Source organism: Cajanus cajan, chromosome 9 (genome assembly GCF_000230855.2).
Source record: "Cajanus cajan strain Asha chromosome 9, NIPB_CcT2T_4, whole genome shotgun sequence".
NCBI lineage: Eukaryota > Viridiplantae > Streptophyta > Magnoliopsida > Fabales > Fabaceae > Cajanus > Cajanus cajan.
In genome coordinates this window covers 14,055,635-14,071,513 of record NC_138525.1, presented here as the reverse complement: position 1 = coordinate 14,071,513, position 15,879 = coordinate 14,055,635, and the positions used below count along the sequence as shown (strand labels likewise).

The 15,879-nt window shown below is 36.6% G+C and overlaps 1 protein-coding gene across 1 annotated transcript; it reads left to right on the top strand.

Annotated features, from left to right (window-relative positions):
* Positions 1-11,462: 11,462 nt before the first annotated feature.
* Positions 11,463-14,096, top strand: LOC109814213 (uncharacterized). The gene is made up of 5 exons (XM_083064163.1): positions 11,463-11,772; positions 11,833-11,970; positions 12,817-12,932; positions 13,492-13,560; positions 13,713-14,096. Exons 1-5 carry the CDS (start codon positions 11,463-11,465, stop codon positions 14,094-14,096), a joined length of 1,017 nt encoding a protein of 338 aa, XP_082920289.1.
* Positions 14,097-15,879: the final 1,783 nt, after the last annotated feature.

The following is a 15,879-nucleotide window of genomic DNA, read 5'->3' as shown; positions in this document are numbered from 1 at the left end:
CATCTCAAAAAAGAAAGAAAAAAAAAAAAGGCAAAAGAAAAGAAAAGAAAACCACGTCCATCCCAAACAAGAATAAAACGATGAAAAGAGCAGAATGTTGAAATTGGGGGTCAAGCACAATTTTGTTTTTAATAAAGCTTTCAATAGTGCGCGTCTTATTTTTTGTATTAAAGGGCTTTTAATAAAGATTTTAAAAACTCCTTTAAAATAAAAAGATTAGTTTTTCAAAAAAATAAATTCCCAAATTTGATTCAATTTTTACTTTAGGTGGAGTCTTCTTAACATGCTAGTGTTTTAAGAGGTACATACTGAAGGCTGCAATGGTGCGTATTTCAACACAAAAAGTAGAAAAGTTGAAAGACAATGATAGTCTCGTATGGAAATTGCACAAAGGAGAAGCCAAGTAATAGGTTGCTTATTTCTCTTTAGTTTGTGGACACTTGAATTGAATCTATAATCTTTACCCTTTTGACCCCTTTACGATCAGTCATAATGATGCAAGACAATGGAAGCAGTACTAGGTGCGGCGACCATTATTGATTAGTGTTCATCACCAAACTAATCCCATCTAAAGTAAATTTCATAAATGGAATTGAAAAAATTAAATCAAAAAATTGAAAATAATAAAATGATTTTTTATATAATTAGATTGAATTTGTTTTCAATTTCAATGAGAAAATTAATCCAATCCAAACCAAATTAATCTCTCTCTTTATATATATATATATATATATATATATTCAATTATTTTCGTACTTAAAAATCTATTGATTTACTTGTTTATTTTAAGGTAATAATTTTATGATAATATTAATTAATTAATTATGATAATATTTTTTTGTACATAAAATATTATAGCTGTTTAAAAAAATCCTATCCAATCCAAAATGAAATATATTTGAATTTAAATGGATTAGCTTTGGTTTTTAAACCAAACCGGTTAGATAATCAATGAACAAACAAAGAGATTGGACTGAATAGTTTTTTCCCTCAAACCGGTTAGCTTTTATTTTGATATAATTCTTTTAAGCTCTAGGTATTTTGATGGTTTTTAAGTGTTTTAGATGTTGGAAGAGCAAGAAGAAAAAAAAGACTAGTAAAAAAAGCTCAAATAAAGGATTTAGAGTAATCAACCCTCACTCAAGCCAATCATCTTGATTGCTTAAGTGAGGCAAGGTCGAGACCAACTCTTGAAGCATCAAGTCACCTCACTTAAGCAAAGGTGCATGACAACTCAAAGCAACCCTCTACTAGCTTGAGTAAGCCACCTTAGTTGCTTAAGCAAGTAGAAGTTGAAGCATCAACCAAATGTGTTTGCTCTTGCTAGCTACCTTGATCGCTTGAGCAAACTAAAGCTACAAGCATCCTTGGAGCCATCAAATAAGCTCGCTAAAGCAAATTACTCAGACTGCTTAAGTGAGTATACAAGTAAAGTCATATTTAAAATCTATAAAAATGTCCTCAATGCGAAGAGAAAATTTTGTACACTGCATAATTGAAGCTAGATTTGAGAGAGAAAAATGAGAAACATTAGTCATCATAGAGTGCTTTCGGATCTTCCTTTTTTCTTATAAGTGATTCCATTAGCCATGAGCAGCTAATTTACCTTGTTGTTGGTGATTAACGTAGCTGACTTTGAATCCATGTAATTCTTCCTGTTTTATTCAATGAGGTTTATATACGGTTATTTGTTGTTCTTATTCTCTTAATGTTTGTTCTTGTTTTGATCACCCATTGCATGATCTCATATAATTAATTGAGGTTGAGAAATTCTTTAAAACTATGATATGAAGAATAACACTAATATCACTTATAATTAGAAATATGATAAAAATTATTAGTCATCATTTTAAACATCTAATCTTAATGTAGGTTGCTTAATTAACTTCACTGAAAATTTAAGATTTTCATGAAGGAACTTTTTATTTCTTACCTATGGGATTAGGTTTAAAGTACTTTTGTTGATTGATGGATTAATCTAATAATATTTGAAATTGAATAATTGAGAATAATATTTATCATGGATTAATCTAATAATATTTGAAATTAATAATATTTATTTTACTTACATTGAAATCCGAAAATTATGTTCTTTACTTATATACATTCTTCAAACTTTTACTACCTCCAATCTTCTTTTTTTTAATAAGAAACAAGTTATAGTGTAAAATACATTATAACTTGTTTCTTATAAAAATAATTGGAGGTAGTATATATTTTTCAAATTAGCATTTAATTAGATTAATTAATCACAACATTAAGTTATGAAACCTTGAAAAAAAAATTATATGAATATTAATATAAAAAATATTTTTTTGAAGGAGGCATAAAGAGAGGGCTTTATTGGCCTCACCCTTGGACTAACCCTACCTTAGTCTCGAGTGCTGAAAATAGTGAAAAGATCATGAAGGGTCATCATTTCATTTATCTCATTTAATCATAATGTTGTTTCATTTTCAAAAACACTCTAAAAAATCTTAACACTACATCTTTTCATATCTGATCCTTGAAGTTTTGAGTTGTATTTCTCTTCCCCCTTAATAATTTGCTAAATTCCTCACCATGAGATTGAAGTGCTCCATATTTGAGTCATTGAAGTTTGATTCTTTAGCTATTTCTTTTCCTTTTCCTAAGGATGAAGCCTTTGATGGGACTTATTTCCCATTCTTGTCTAACTGCTAATTTTCATCAAATAAGTGCTTTTCATGCTTTCTCAACTTGTCAAAGAAAGTTGCTAGAGTCATTGATGCTAAGTCTCTTGACTCTTTAATTGTTGTCACCTTTGCTTTCTAAAATTTTTCCAAGCATCGCAACACTTTGAAATTCAATTTCTCTTTCTCAAATTTTGGTGTGTAAAATGCTTTTGAAAATCAAAAATATTTTTACCTTATTTTTTACACAATAATTCATATTCTCTAACTAGTGTGTGCTTTCTTAATATCTTAACATTACTAGTTCCCTCATAAGTTAATTTCAAAGTATCCTACATTTCCTTAAAGTGCTTACATTGTGACACTCTAAAGAATTCATCATATGATAATGCAGATGTGATAATATTCTTAGCTCTATAATCATATTGTGCTAATTTCTTTTGATCACCACTCCAATGTTTTGTTTACCTTCTCACCATTTTCCACACTCATAGGTATATAGGGTCCATTTTAACAACATCCCAAATAGTTATATTAATTACTTTAATGAAAATTTTCATTTATATTTTCCAATACACATAATTTTCACCATTGAAAACAAGAGGTCTATGTATTGAAACACCTTCAACATAAGGTAAATTAATTCCAATCATTTTTCAAAATCTTGATTAATTTTCAAGAACCAGCTCCGATACCAATTGTCAGAAAAAACAACCGACTCAAGAGGGGGTGAATTGGATTTTAAAAATGCTTGTTATTTTTTCTTGGATAAAAACTTTTCTAAAGAATTTATGATTGAACCAATTGATTTTAATTCAAGGTAAAACAAATTGTTTAAAACACTTATTAATGCAAGCTTGAATTTAACTACCATACATGCAAAATTTAAAATACAATAAACAAATTAATAAACATGTAGTTAGATTAACAAGAGAGTAAATTCAAGTTAAAGAGTAAGGAAATCTTGCACAACAATTTATACTAGTTCAGTCATTTCCACTAGTGATCTACAACTAGTCTTTAATCAATTCGATTGAATATTTCACTATTCTTTAATTTTAGAAGTTTTACAATCACACAACACATGCAAAACACTTTAGCAAAATTAAAGAAACCACTTCTTGAACCCCAAGAAACACCCTTGTAACATCCCACCATAAGTAACATTTCTTTCTTTAGAAACAACTCAAGAACCTATCTACCTTGAGAAACTTACTCAAGAAAATACAAAAAAGATTAAGGAAAGATATTACCTAAAGTACAAAATAAAAAGAACATGTGTATCAAGATTAAACCACTTAGCCACAATCTTCCAATTAGATGATGTTGACAGTTCAACTCTCTTGATTTATGCTAGAGGTCCCCACAAAAGGTTTCAAACCTCCATTTAAGAAAAGCTTTTTCTCAAAGCTCACTAATGAATAATATTTGTAAAATTTCACAAGTTCTAAGAATGAAAAAAAATGTTATATACATTTTCCTATTATTGTTAGGGCTACTCGGAAATCATATAATTCGAAAGCTATATTTATGAAACTACTCGAAAGAAAGATAAAGGTCAACACGTACCAGAATCGTATTAGAAGCCTTATTTGCTCACACTTGAGATGTGGTCGAATAGAATGGGTCATCGAAAAGAGAAGTGCTCGAAAAATATATAAAGGAAGATAATGGAGGTTTCCTAAATGGTTGAGTATTTAAACTAGAGCGGTTATTGAAAAGTGAATCGAAAAGATAACAAAAACGTAGGATGAACGGTTACGAGAAGTTATATTCTAGACCACGTAATGAGAGCGCAGTGGATGACGGTTACTTTCCAATAACTCACATGTACACAATTAACCGCCCTCGAATTAACTCTATAAATATGCAAGGCATAGTGATTTAAGGGGGTCAGAAAACTCATACTTGAACTCTCAAGCACTCACCGCCTGCACATATGGCTTTCGTGCAAGGAATTGCTTCTGGGTATGACCACTTCTCGGCCATTTTTATTTTCTCTTTTTAGGATTAGGATTAATGTAGTTCTTCTTCTTTTAATTACAGTTCTAGACTTTAATCTTGTAATGCTTCAATGTTAAACAAAGTGAACCATGATCTGTATCGCGAATATATCCATCGTTCATTCTGTTTATTTGAGGGTTTACTTTCATGAATATTATTGCTTGTTAGTCATTGATGAATATGTGGAAACAAGAAATTATTAATCTGTATGCTCCATCTCTTATTCTTCATATCTAAAAACGTTAAATACCTAACTTGAAACACCATTTGTGCTAGTTCAAATAAAAAGAATCCACAAACTAATTCCACCGTAAACAAATTGGCACGCCCAGTGGGACCCATTTAATTGATATACATAACTGAACTAGTGTTAGGTATATGGTGTATGAGACTTAGGAGTGGAAGAACCATGTCTACGTCTAATAATTCTAATAACAGGAACAATGATAATCAAGTAGATGTAGAACACGTAAATCCCAACCCAGATAACATAGTTGTTGTGACAAGGGGGACAATGTCACCCCCTGTAGTACTCAAAAATGTGGCTAGGCAAACTAATGTGTCCCAAGAACTTGTAAATGCCAGTAGAGAATATCCTTGGGGTATGCCACAAAATTGACAAAATACCCAACCTGTACACGTCGAAATGCCAATACCTTATTTAAGACCAAATTCGCAAATGCACGTATCCCCACAGGGATATAATCCTGGCCCAAATGGTTTGGGTTTTGTTATGCAAGACCCGTATCAACACGTAGGGACTAGTCACGAAGGGTCTTTGGTTCGACATGGTAGTTATGTTCCCACAGGTATTAGCAATCAAGCCATGATGGCTCTTCAACAACAGATGGATCATAGTAATCATGACATGGTCAATTTGTTGTCAACTCAAATGCATAACCTAATGACTCCCCTATATGAATTAATAAACAAGATAGGAGATAAATTGGGTGATGGTCCTGCTTCGAGAGCCATGAGTGCAAATCTGAATGAGATGAAAAATCTAGGAGGGAATGGAGTTATCCCTCAAAACGTAGGTCGACCTAATAGGATTCCTGACAGTAATTTAGATCAAGTTGTAGAAAGGATACTAAACAAACATGGTTTCGAGGTAGGTCGAAATGAGCGTCCCTATTTTGTGTCAGCCTTTCCAGATTACGTAACTCAGGTAGAACTGCCTAGGGGGCAAAAGTCCCGAAATTTTCGAAATTTGCGGGAGAGTTAAATGAGTCTACGGTCGAACATATAATTAGATATCTGGTCGAATGTGGGGATTTAGCGAACAACGAGTATTTAAAAATGAAATATTTCCCGAGTTTGTTAACTAAACATGCCTTTACATGGTTTGCAACATTGTCTCCTAATTCGATAACTACTTGGGCTCAGTTAGAAGGTAATTTCCACGAACACTTCTTTCGAGGAGAAACAAAAGTTAGTATAGTTGATCTAATGAATGTTAAAAGACAAAGCCATGAAACATTAGACGACTATTTGAATAGGTTCAGACAGCTAAAATCTCGATGTTATACTAATGTACCTGAACATGAATTAGTTAAAATTGCTGCAACAAGGTTAGATTTCTCAATACGTAAAAAATTGGTAAATGAACAATTGAGAGATATGGCTCAATTAGCAGAAAAAGTAAGGAGAATCGAGCAAATTAAGTTAGAAAAGGAAAGATTAAGAAAGTTTGATAGGTTTGTTCGAAAAGAAAAGGTAGCCTATTTAGAAAACGTAGAGATAGGTGAGGATGCTAATTGTGAGATTTCGAGTGAAAATTTCGAGGTTAACATAGCGGAATTGCGTCCTGGTCCTACTTATCAATGTCAAATGTTAAAACCAGGAGATAATATGGAGGGGAGCTTGACTAGGAGATATAGTTTTGATGTGACTAAGGCAGATAAGATATTTAATATCTTATTAAAAGAAACAAATTGTACTCCCAGAAAACCATAAAATTCCGCCATTCGAGCAAAGAAAAGGGAAGAAATTTTGTAAATATCATAATATGTATGGTCATTGGACTAATAACTGTGTGCGTTTCAGGGATATGATCGAGAAAGTGATCACTGATGGTCGCCTAGCTTTCGAGGAGAAAGATATGAAGGTGGACACTGACCCGTTCACAGCTCACACTGGATATGTAGAGCCGGTTTTGATGGGAATCAATATGGTCGAGGTTAGTGTTGAGGATGATGAGAATATTGAGCCTATTTCTGATGAAAAACTCGAGGAGTTGATGGATGATTTTGCTAAGGAAGAAGAGCCTATCTATCCAAAAGAGGGAGATAGCCTAGTCGAGTTTTTATCTAAGAAAAATGAGGATGATAGAGAAGTCATGCTATGTCCTCGATGTAGTGTTGTTTTCGACAGAGCTGCTGCTAAGGCTTTCGAAGAGTCATAGATAATGAGGAACTACAGAGCTGAAAAACTTCGAGAGAAGGTTAAACCCAATACTGGGTCGAACACTGGTTTAACAATGAGGCAAGTACATATGCCTCAGTATAATGCCCCTATGGGTAAGATGGAAATGTACAATTCATTGAAATTCGGCAATACTTTTGTGCCGAATGCTAACATCCCAGTAGGAAAATAGAATGCCCCACCAAGAAAAATGGTTGGTGGAATGGGTCGAGGAAAGCAAGTTATGAATTATGCTGGGCCTACATTCCAAGGAATTCCCGGAAAGTTCTTGAATGTATCTGCAGGACCTGGCAAATTCTCGGCTGGAAGTTATGAACGTGGTTTTCGACAGCCCTTTAACAACCTCACCAAAACCCAGTGGAGAAGGCAACAAAGAATGAGGAAAGCTACTTTTGAAGGTTTCAGAGGGAACCGCTTTTCGATTCCAGTACCCCAAAAGGGTGAGTCATCTCGAAAGTTCATGGAGGATGATGAAGATCTGATCACTGACTGTTTCGAGAGTGGCTTCGATGACTCTGTGGAGGATATTTGTGGGATAGTGTCAATTCTGCCTTCTGAGTACGTTGGGGCCACGGAATCTGTTAATGAGTAGGAGGATATCCATCAAGAAGACTTTTTCGATGATCCTAACTATGAGTCTAAGATTGTGTGGGTTAACCAAATTTTGAGAGTTATTCCCAAATTTAATTCAGCTATATTTGATTCTCCCACTGAAGACCTTTGCTGTTAACCTTGATGATCGAAGGGCATGAGGTGAACAAGGTTTTAGTTGACGGAGGTGCAGCTGTCAACATACTTCCAAGGACTATGCTGAAAAGGTTTGGGAAGTCCACAGCCGATTTAAAGCCCAATAATATACTTATGTCAGATTATGCAGGAAATTCATCCCACCCTGAGAGCATGATTTTGCTCGATGTTCAGATCGGAAGCGTGACAAGAACTACTATGTTCATAGTAAGTCCATCGAAGGCGAATTTCAATGTCTTGTTGGGGCGCGAATGGATTCATGGGGTGGGAGTTGTGTGAGACCCGTGGCTGCCCCCTTCTTTTTCCCTCTCAATTCTCTATTTCCAACTCTCACTCTCTACTCACTCAAATCCTCTCTTCTCCTCACTAACCCTGCTGATTTTAGGGATTATTTTTCTCTTCTTCAAACTAAAGCTGTGGGTGATCAAGGAGGTGCATTCTCTCCAACTTGAAGCCGTTCGGAGCAAGTCTTGTGCGGATCCTCTTTTCTTCTCCTTCCTCTTCCCGAAGCTTGGATTTCTTCACCGAGGTAAGGGAAGCTAGTAATTTTCTTTCTTTTGTGGCTGTTTTTGGCTGTGGATGAGTTCTATAAACTCATTAGATGCTTATTGATGGTTGATTCGTGGCTGTGTTGAATGAGAACCTGTTTTTGGGGGTTTCGGGGTTTTTGAGAAATTTGGGGAAATCCGTGATTTGTTGTTGCATGTTGAAAAAGGTAGTATTTTTGGTTCTTGGATGGAAATGTGATGCTTTGGACCGATTGCATGTGCCTGGGAAGTTGATTTTGCAGGTTTTTGGGTGGAATTTTTGAACTGGGGAGAGTTGCTGTTTGAATTTGCACTGGGCGCAGTTCTTCGTGGTGGGCGCATTTCTTCGCGTGGTCTCAGGTGAGAATTGCGCCGGGCGCTCTCTTAATGAGCTGGGCGCGCATTTGAATGACAGAATTTGACTTTATAGTCTTCATGAAAGTTGTAGCCTTGGATGTTATCTTTCCAATGGCACTGGAATCACTCAAAAATAAGTTTTAGAACTCCAGATATGGCTGTTTTAGTGAAGAGGGGTCAAGCTGCCAGCATTACTTATAGCTGTTGCGGTTTTTAGAATTTTTAACAAGGTAGATGAAGGAATTTGGATTTGGTGTCTTCGAGAGAGTTGTAGTAAATCTTCTTATCTTTCATATGAGATAAGGATGAGTATGTTAGGAGTAGTATAACTCCTGATGCGCTATTTTCTGTGGAAGTTGTCATTTCACATTTAGTGATTTTGGGTTAAGTTGAAAGTTGTTTTCGGTGCTTAGGTTGATTGGTGTTGTTTGGGTGGGTAATTTGACAAGATAGACGAGTTGTAAACAAGGTGAACGAGCCGTATTATGTGTTGAATATGTTGTGTGTTGTATTGTATATGCTGATATTAATGTGTTGCGCTGAGCGCAACCCTTGTCGCGCTGGGCGTGAGACTCCTTGGGAGTCTCTGCCTTGTGGGCGCTGGGTGCAATTTGAATTGCGCTGGGCGCGAGACCAAGGGGAGGTTTCTGCCTTCCCCGCGCTAGGCGCGGGTATGGGCACGCCGGGTGCGCGAGACTCCTTGGAGTCTCTGCCTGGCATGCGCTGGGCATGTGTAAGCCTTGGGCTCTCTGGATGAGTCCCGCCAGGCGCAGACATACCTGCACTGGGCGCGCTAGCCCTAGTGCTCTCTGGTTGTACCGCGCTGGGCGCAACCATGAGTGCGCCGGGCGCGTAGATGAGAAATGTCTATATGTTGGTTGATGTTGTTTTATACTTAGTTGAGTTGAAATAGATGAATATAATGTGATGACTAATGGATGATGTTGGTTGATTGATGTTGAGTTGTATATTTGTGTTTTCTGCAAGTTGACATGTTGAGTTGTAAAGTTGAGTTGTGTTACAAGTTGATGTTGAGTTGTACAGTTGAGTTGTGTTGAAAGTTGATGTTGAGTTGTACAGTTGAGTTGTGTTGAAAGTTGATGTTGAGTTGTACAGTTGTGTTGTGTTGCAAGTTGATATGTTGAGTTGCAAAAGTTGTGTTGTGTTGAATGTTGATATGAATTGTTGTAGGCCATAATGGCTGAGTTGTTGTAGGCCATAATGGCTGAGTTGTTGTAGGCCATAATGGCTGAGTTGTTGTAGGCCAAAAGGCTGAGTTGTTGTAGGCCATAATGGCTGAGTTGCTGTAGGAGATCTCCGAGTTGATATGCGTGACGACGCATTGTGTGCTTATTGCTGATTATGCTGTAAGATCGATGATTATGTGAGATGTGTGCGGTTATGGATAAATGTTGTGGTACTTTAAATGAATTTTGTTAAGTTGATTGATGTGTTGATTTACTGTGCTGATAGGGGTAGTATGCTGATGATGTGAGATGTGTGCTGTTATGGCTGAATGTTGTGGTATTTTAAACTGATTTTGTTAAACTGATTGACGTGTTGATTTGATGTGCTGATAGGGGTAGCTATTTACTATTCATATATTTATATATATGTATGTTATTTCTTTTCACTAGCTTACCCTTTGTTGTTTCCATGTGGTTTGGACTGCGATGATCATACTATGTATGGGAGCAGAGCAGGGTTAGGCGGGTGGCTAGTGGTGAGTCTGCATCTGGCAGGCGGAGCTGGATCCTTGTTGATGCTTTGTTGTTTTCAGCTACTTGGTGTAGCCGTTGATAATGTATTTTGTTTTTGTACACTCTAACTCTAGTCGGATAGGGACTTTGTATATATTTATATTCTAGATCCTATATTTATATACTTGTCCTTTCTGTCTAGCGTTTCCGGTGTACAGTGGTGTGTGTAGTGACCAGCCGGGTCGTTACAAGTTTTCCCTTCAATTGTTCACCAAAAGATTTTCTTTTGGAATGATGATGAAGGTTTGGAAGTGCTCGATATGGATCAGAAAGAGTATGAGGTAAGAATGTATTTCGCAGATCAACAATTAACTGCATTTGCGAAAACAAGGCCTTTTGATGCCCACAATGCTGGTGTTATGGATGAAGAAGAAGGCATTAAGAAAATATTTTGCTGGGATGTGAAAAGAGGTTTTGTCATTCGAGCCGAGAAAGAATTAGCTCCAGTTGAGGAATGAAGGATCATGATCCTTATTCGAGCTTTTTAGCTCGAATGTCGGCCTACATGGCCAATCGAACAGCCAACATGGCCGAGGGATGTCGAGACAAAGAGGTAATATCAAATGAATCTAGAGATGATGGCCGAAGAAAAACAAAAAACAAAGAAAGATCGAATGGACCGCGAGGTCGAGGAAGGAAAAGAAAAAATAGAGAAAAATCAAATGGATCAAGAAGTTGAAAAGGAAAAAGAAAATCGAAAAACAGAAAAAGATAGAATGGACCAAGAGGTCGAGACTTTGAAAGAAGATAAAGAACAAGAGTTAGAGCTTAAGTTAGATTGTATTTTCGATGATTCGCCATTGGGATTTGAAAGGGCGACCAATGAAGAACATAAGTTAGAATCTCAAGACCCACTTGAAGAAATCAATTTGGGAACTATCGAAAATAAGAAGGTTACTTATATTAGCAAACTCTTGCAAGGAAAGCTAAAGGAGGAATTAATTTGAGTATTGCATGAATATAAAGACTGCTTTGCATGGGATTACAATGAAATGCCAGGATTGGATCGAGGATTGGTTGAGCATAGGTTAGCCATGATTCTTGGAAAGAAACCTGTTAAGCAAAGCCCTCGAAGGTTCGCTCCTGAAGTAATCGAAAAGATAAAAGAAGAAATCGAGAGGTTATTGAAAACAAAGTTCATCAGAACCTCAAGATATGCTGAGTGGATATCAAATATCGTGCCCGTTATAAAAAGGAATGGAAAACTCAGGGTATGCATCGATTTTCGAGATCTCAACACAGCTACTTCCAAGGATGAGTATCCTATGCCTATTTCTAAGACTATGATAGATGCTGCTGCAGGTAATGAAATTATGAGTTTACTTGATGGTTATTCTGGATATAACCAAATTTATATTGCAGCTAATGACGTATCAAAAATTGCTTTTCGATGTCCAGGTGCTTTAGGCGTCTATGAATGGGTGATGATGCCATTTGGATTGAAAAACGCAGGTGCTACTTATCAGAGGGCAATGAATTTAATATTCCATGATTTAATTGGTAAGTTTGTACAAGTGTATATTGACGATATAATTGTGGGGTCAAAACGAAAAAAGAAGCACTTATGCCATTTAAAATTATCTTTCGAGAGAATGAGGAAACATGGTCTAAAAATGAATCCACTAAAATGTGCTTTTGGTGTTACAGCAGGAGAGTTTCTGGGATTTGTCATATACCAGAAGGGGATCGAAGTGGATAGAAATAAGACTAAAGCTATCTGGCAAAACTAAAGTGTTTTCTCCACTATTGCGTCTGAAAAAGGAGGAAGAATTTCGATAGGATGAAGAGTACCAGAAAGCGTTCGATGAAATCAAAGCTTATTTGGCTCATCCTCCAGTGTTTGCACCACCCTCTAAAGGAAAAAAACTAAAGTTGTACATTTCAGCTAGCGATTCGACTATTGTGGGCATGCTAGCGCAAGACGATGATAATGGCATCGAAAGAGTCATTTATTATTTAAGTCGAATGTTAGTAGGAGCTGAGAATAGATATACTCCTTTAGAGAAATTATGTTTAAGTCTTTATGTTGCTTGTACAAAGTTGAAGTATTATCTTAGACCTTGTGATGTTGTAATATTTTGTCGAAGTAATGTTATTAAATATATGTTGTGTAAACCTATCTTACATTCTCGAATTGGCAAATGGGCACTTGCGTTAACTGAATATTCATTAACTTTCGAGCCTTTAAAAGCCACAAAGGGACAAGTAATTGCAGATTTGCTCGCAGATCATTCGAAAATAACTGAAGAAATCATTTACTTAACCACCAAACCTTGGGAATTATTTTTCGATGGCTCGAAACATGAGTTAGGTACTGGATAGGATTGCTAATCATTTCTCCTGAAGGAATTCCAACTAAGTTGTCATTAAAAACGAATAGAGGATACTCGAATAATGAAACCGAATATCAAGCGCTCATTACTGGACTCGAGATCCTCAAAGAGTTAGGTGCTAAGAATGTGGTAATTCGAGGAGATTCACAACTCGTCATTAAACAACTAACTCAGGATTCGATGAGGTTGAATGAAAAACTAATCAAATTCAAAACTCGAGCTGTGCAATTACTAAACGCATTCGATGAGGTTGAATTACAACATGTTTCTTGACACTCGAATACGATTGCAAATGAGTTGGCTCAGGTGGCGTCAGGTTACAAAGTAAGTAAGGAATGTCTCGAATCTTTGATTCATACACAAAATGAATTGATATGCCATCTAGAGACTCTAAGTGTCAGCTCCTCGAGTCAACAAGATTGGAGGAGAGAATTGGTCGAGTACCTGCGGAATCCAAATTTGAAAGTCGAAAGGAAAATTAAACTCCAAGCCCTCAATTATGTCTTGCTGAATAATGAATTATACTAGAAAGGTTTCGATGGGATTCTGTTCAAATGCCTTGGGAGTCACGAAAGTTACATAGCTATGGCAGAAGTACATGAAGGTATCTGTGGTGCACATCAAGCAGGTGATAAAATAAAATGGACCTTATCGAGAAAAGGTTTTTATTGGCCAACTATGATTATAGATTGCATCGAGTTCGCAAGAAGCTGCGAGGAATGTCAAAGACATGGGCCAATTGAAAGGGTACCAGCAAGTGAATTACATTCGATTATTAAACCTTGGCCATTTCGAGGTTGGGCAATAGATATTATAGGGAAAATTCATCCACCCTCCTCGAAAAATCATAAATATATATTAGTTGCAATAGATTATTTCACAAAATGGGTTGAGGCAATTCCTTTGAAGGAAGTTGAGCAAAAAGACATAATTGATTTTGTTGAAGATCATATTATAACAAGGTTTGGGATTCCTCAAACAATTACCACTGATCAAGGCACAGTTTTTACGGGTCGAAAAGTGGTTCAATATGCTCAATCGAGGGGAATCAAGTTAGTAACTTCGACATCGTATTATGCACAGGCAAATGGACAAGTAGAAGCTGCTAATAAAATAGTTATTAGTTTAATTAAGAAACATATCTCGAGCAAGCCTCGAAATTGGCATGAAACACTTGTCCAAGTGTTGTGGGCTTATAGAAATTCACCAAGAGATGCCACAAAAACTACCCCATACAAACTGGTTTATGGGCATGAAGACTTGAAGTGCTTTCATAAAAGAGCAGTGTACTAAAGTTTACATCAATAAAAATTAAAGAGGAATTAAAAATTGAAGTTCGGAAAACTAATTGTTACAGAACTTGTACTTAAAATCCCTATAAGCTTGATAAGCTTCGTCCAAATTTTGTTTCCGAGTAGCACACTGAGCCTCTAGGTGTTTCTTCTGCTCGAGGGTTTTTGCAAGTCTGGAAGCAATCACCTTGCTTTCTTCTTTGAGTTTCTTTTGACGTTGAATAACCTCTTGACTTTGAGCCTTTAAAGTTGCTTGTTTTGAGCAAAGGTTATTCAGCTCATGCTGTAAAGCCTCGATTGATGTTGTGCAATCTTCTTCCTCTTGTTGTAGTTTCTTCAGAGCAGGAATCATCTCTTTTGTAGATCTTCTAATGAAAATAAGTTCCTGTCGAAGATTCTAAAGCTTGGTACGATCGCCCTCACTCTCGAATTCGATTTGAGCCACCTCTTGGAACGAGGTAGACCATTTCGACCGAAGGTCCCAAGCGAGGGTGAACGACTTGATGAACTCTTGAAGTTCGAGGTGAATCTCAAGAGGGAGGTCTGGGTAGGATAGCAAGTCATCAACCATCTATTGAACCTCAATCTTGAATTCTGGGAGAAGAAAGGCTTGGTCGAGATCTTCTACATACGCCTTCGACCGGAAGGACTCTAGCAGAGGTTAGAAAGTGAGAGGTGGCTCAGAAACTAGTTCAGGAATCTTCTCTGAAACAGAGGTGCCACTGGTCCAATTTTCGAAAACATCAAAAATATTGTTGATCTCGTCATCATCCTCATTAAAGAAGCTTATTAAGTCCAGATCCGTAGAAGGGATCGAAGATAATGGAGGCACTGAAGATTTGACACCACATTGGGTCGAAGGAGAAGCAATAAAATGCTTAGGAGACTCAGTTGAATCTGCATAGAGAAGAAGGGATAATATAAGACAATTCTTTACGAAGGTTGTTACGGGGGTAATAGAAATTCCAAGAAGAGATATACCTTTGTTTGGACTAAAGGGAGGTTTTAGCTCAAAAGAAGGAGCTTCATCCTGAGAAGAATGGTGGGGAGTTTCCACGTTTGCCAGAGGTTCCGTTGAAGGAACCTTCTCCTCATCAACCTGAGGAGGAATCTCAATCGAAGCCAGTTTCGAGGCCATCTCGATAATGTTTGGTTGAGGAGAGACCAACTGTGAGAAAGAATAGTGAAGTTAGAATACGAACTAAAGAAGAATATAGAAAGGTAATGAGGAACAAAAAAATGAACCTGGTGAGATTCCCCAGCAATAGGTGTATCCTTTGACATTTCCTTAGAAGAGTCGAGTTGAATTATCTCGACATCCTGTAATGAAGAATAATATCAGAGGGATGAAAATAAGAATTGGGAATTTAAGGGAATCGAGTTAAAAGATGGAATACCTTGGGGACAGACTTCATGACATCCTTGAGAAGCTTCTCAATAGGAGGCTTTTGGGTTTTCTTGGGAAGAGGAATTACTAACTTTCCCTTCCCTTTATCTAACTTTTTCGTAGTCGAAACCTTAAATTAGAAAAACAAAATTTTTTATGGTCGAAACTTGAAATAAAAAAATATGCTAAGGCAAATACGGTTTACTCACAGTCATGGCACTGGTCGAGTCCGTTTTCTATTTTTTTGAGGTTTCGAGACTCTGAAAATAGAAGAGACGAATCAGAGAAGGTACTGTAAAGTTCAGAAATTCGACTGAAAAGTTATACCTTGGAGCGCAGGGAAACCTTGTCAGAAGCAGTCTTTCTTTTTTGACTCTTCAGTGAAGACCCTTTTTCA

Excerpts from the sequence above, each read along its gene's own strand:
- LOC109814213 (XM_083064163.1), top strand. The coding sequence starts at position 11,463 with ATGCCAGGATTGGATCGAGGATTGGTTGAGCATAGGTTAGCCATGATT. Across the intron at positions 12,933-13,491 it reads AGTTAGGTGCTAAGAATGTG|ATTGCATCGAGTTCGCAAGA; the intron begins GTAATTCGAGGA and ends CTATGATTATAG. Across the intron at positions 13,561-13,712 it reads AATTGAAAGGGTACCAGCAA|GAAGTTGAGCAAAAAGACAT; the intron begins GTGAATTACATT and ends ATTCCTTTGAAG.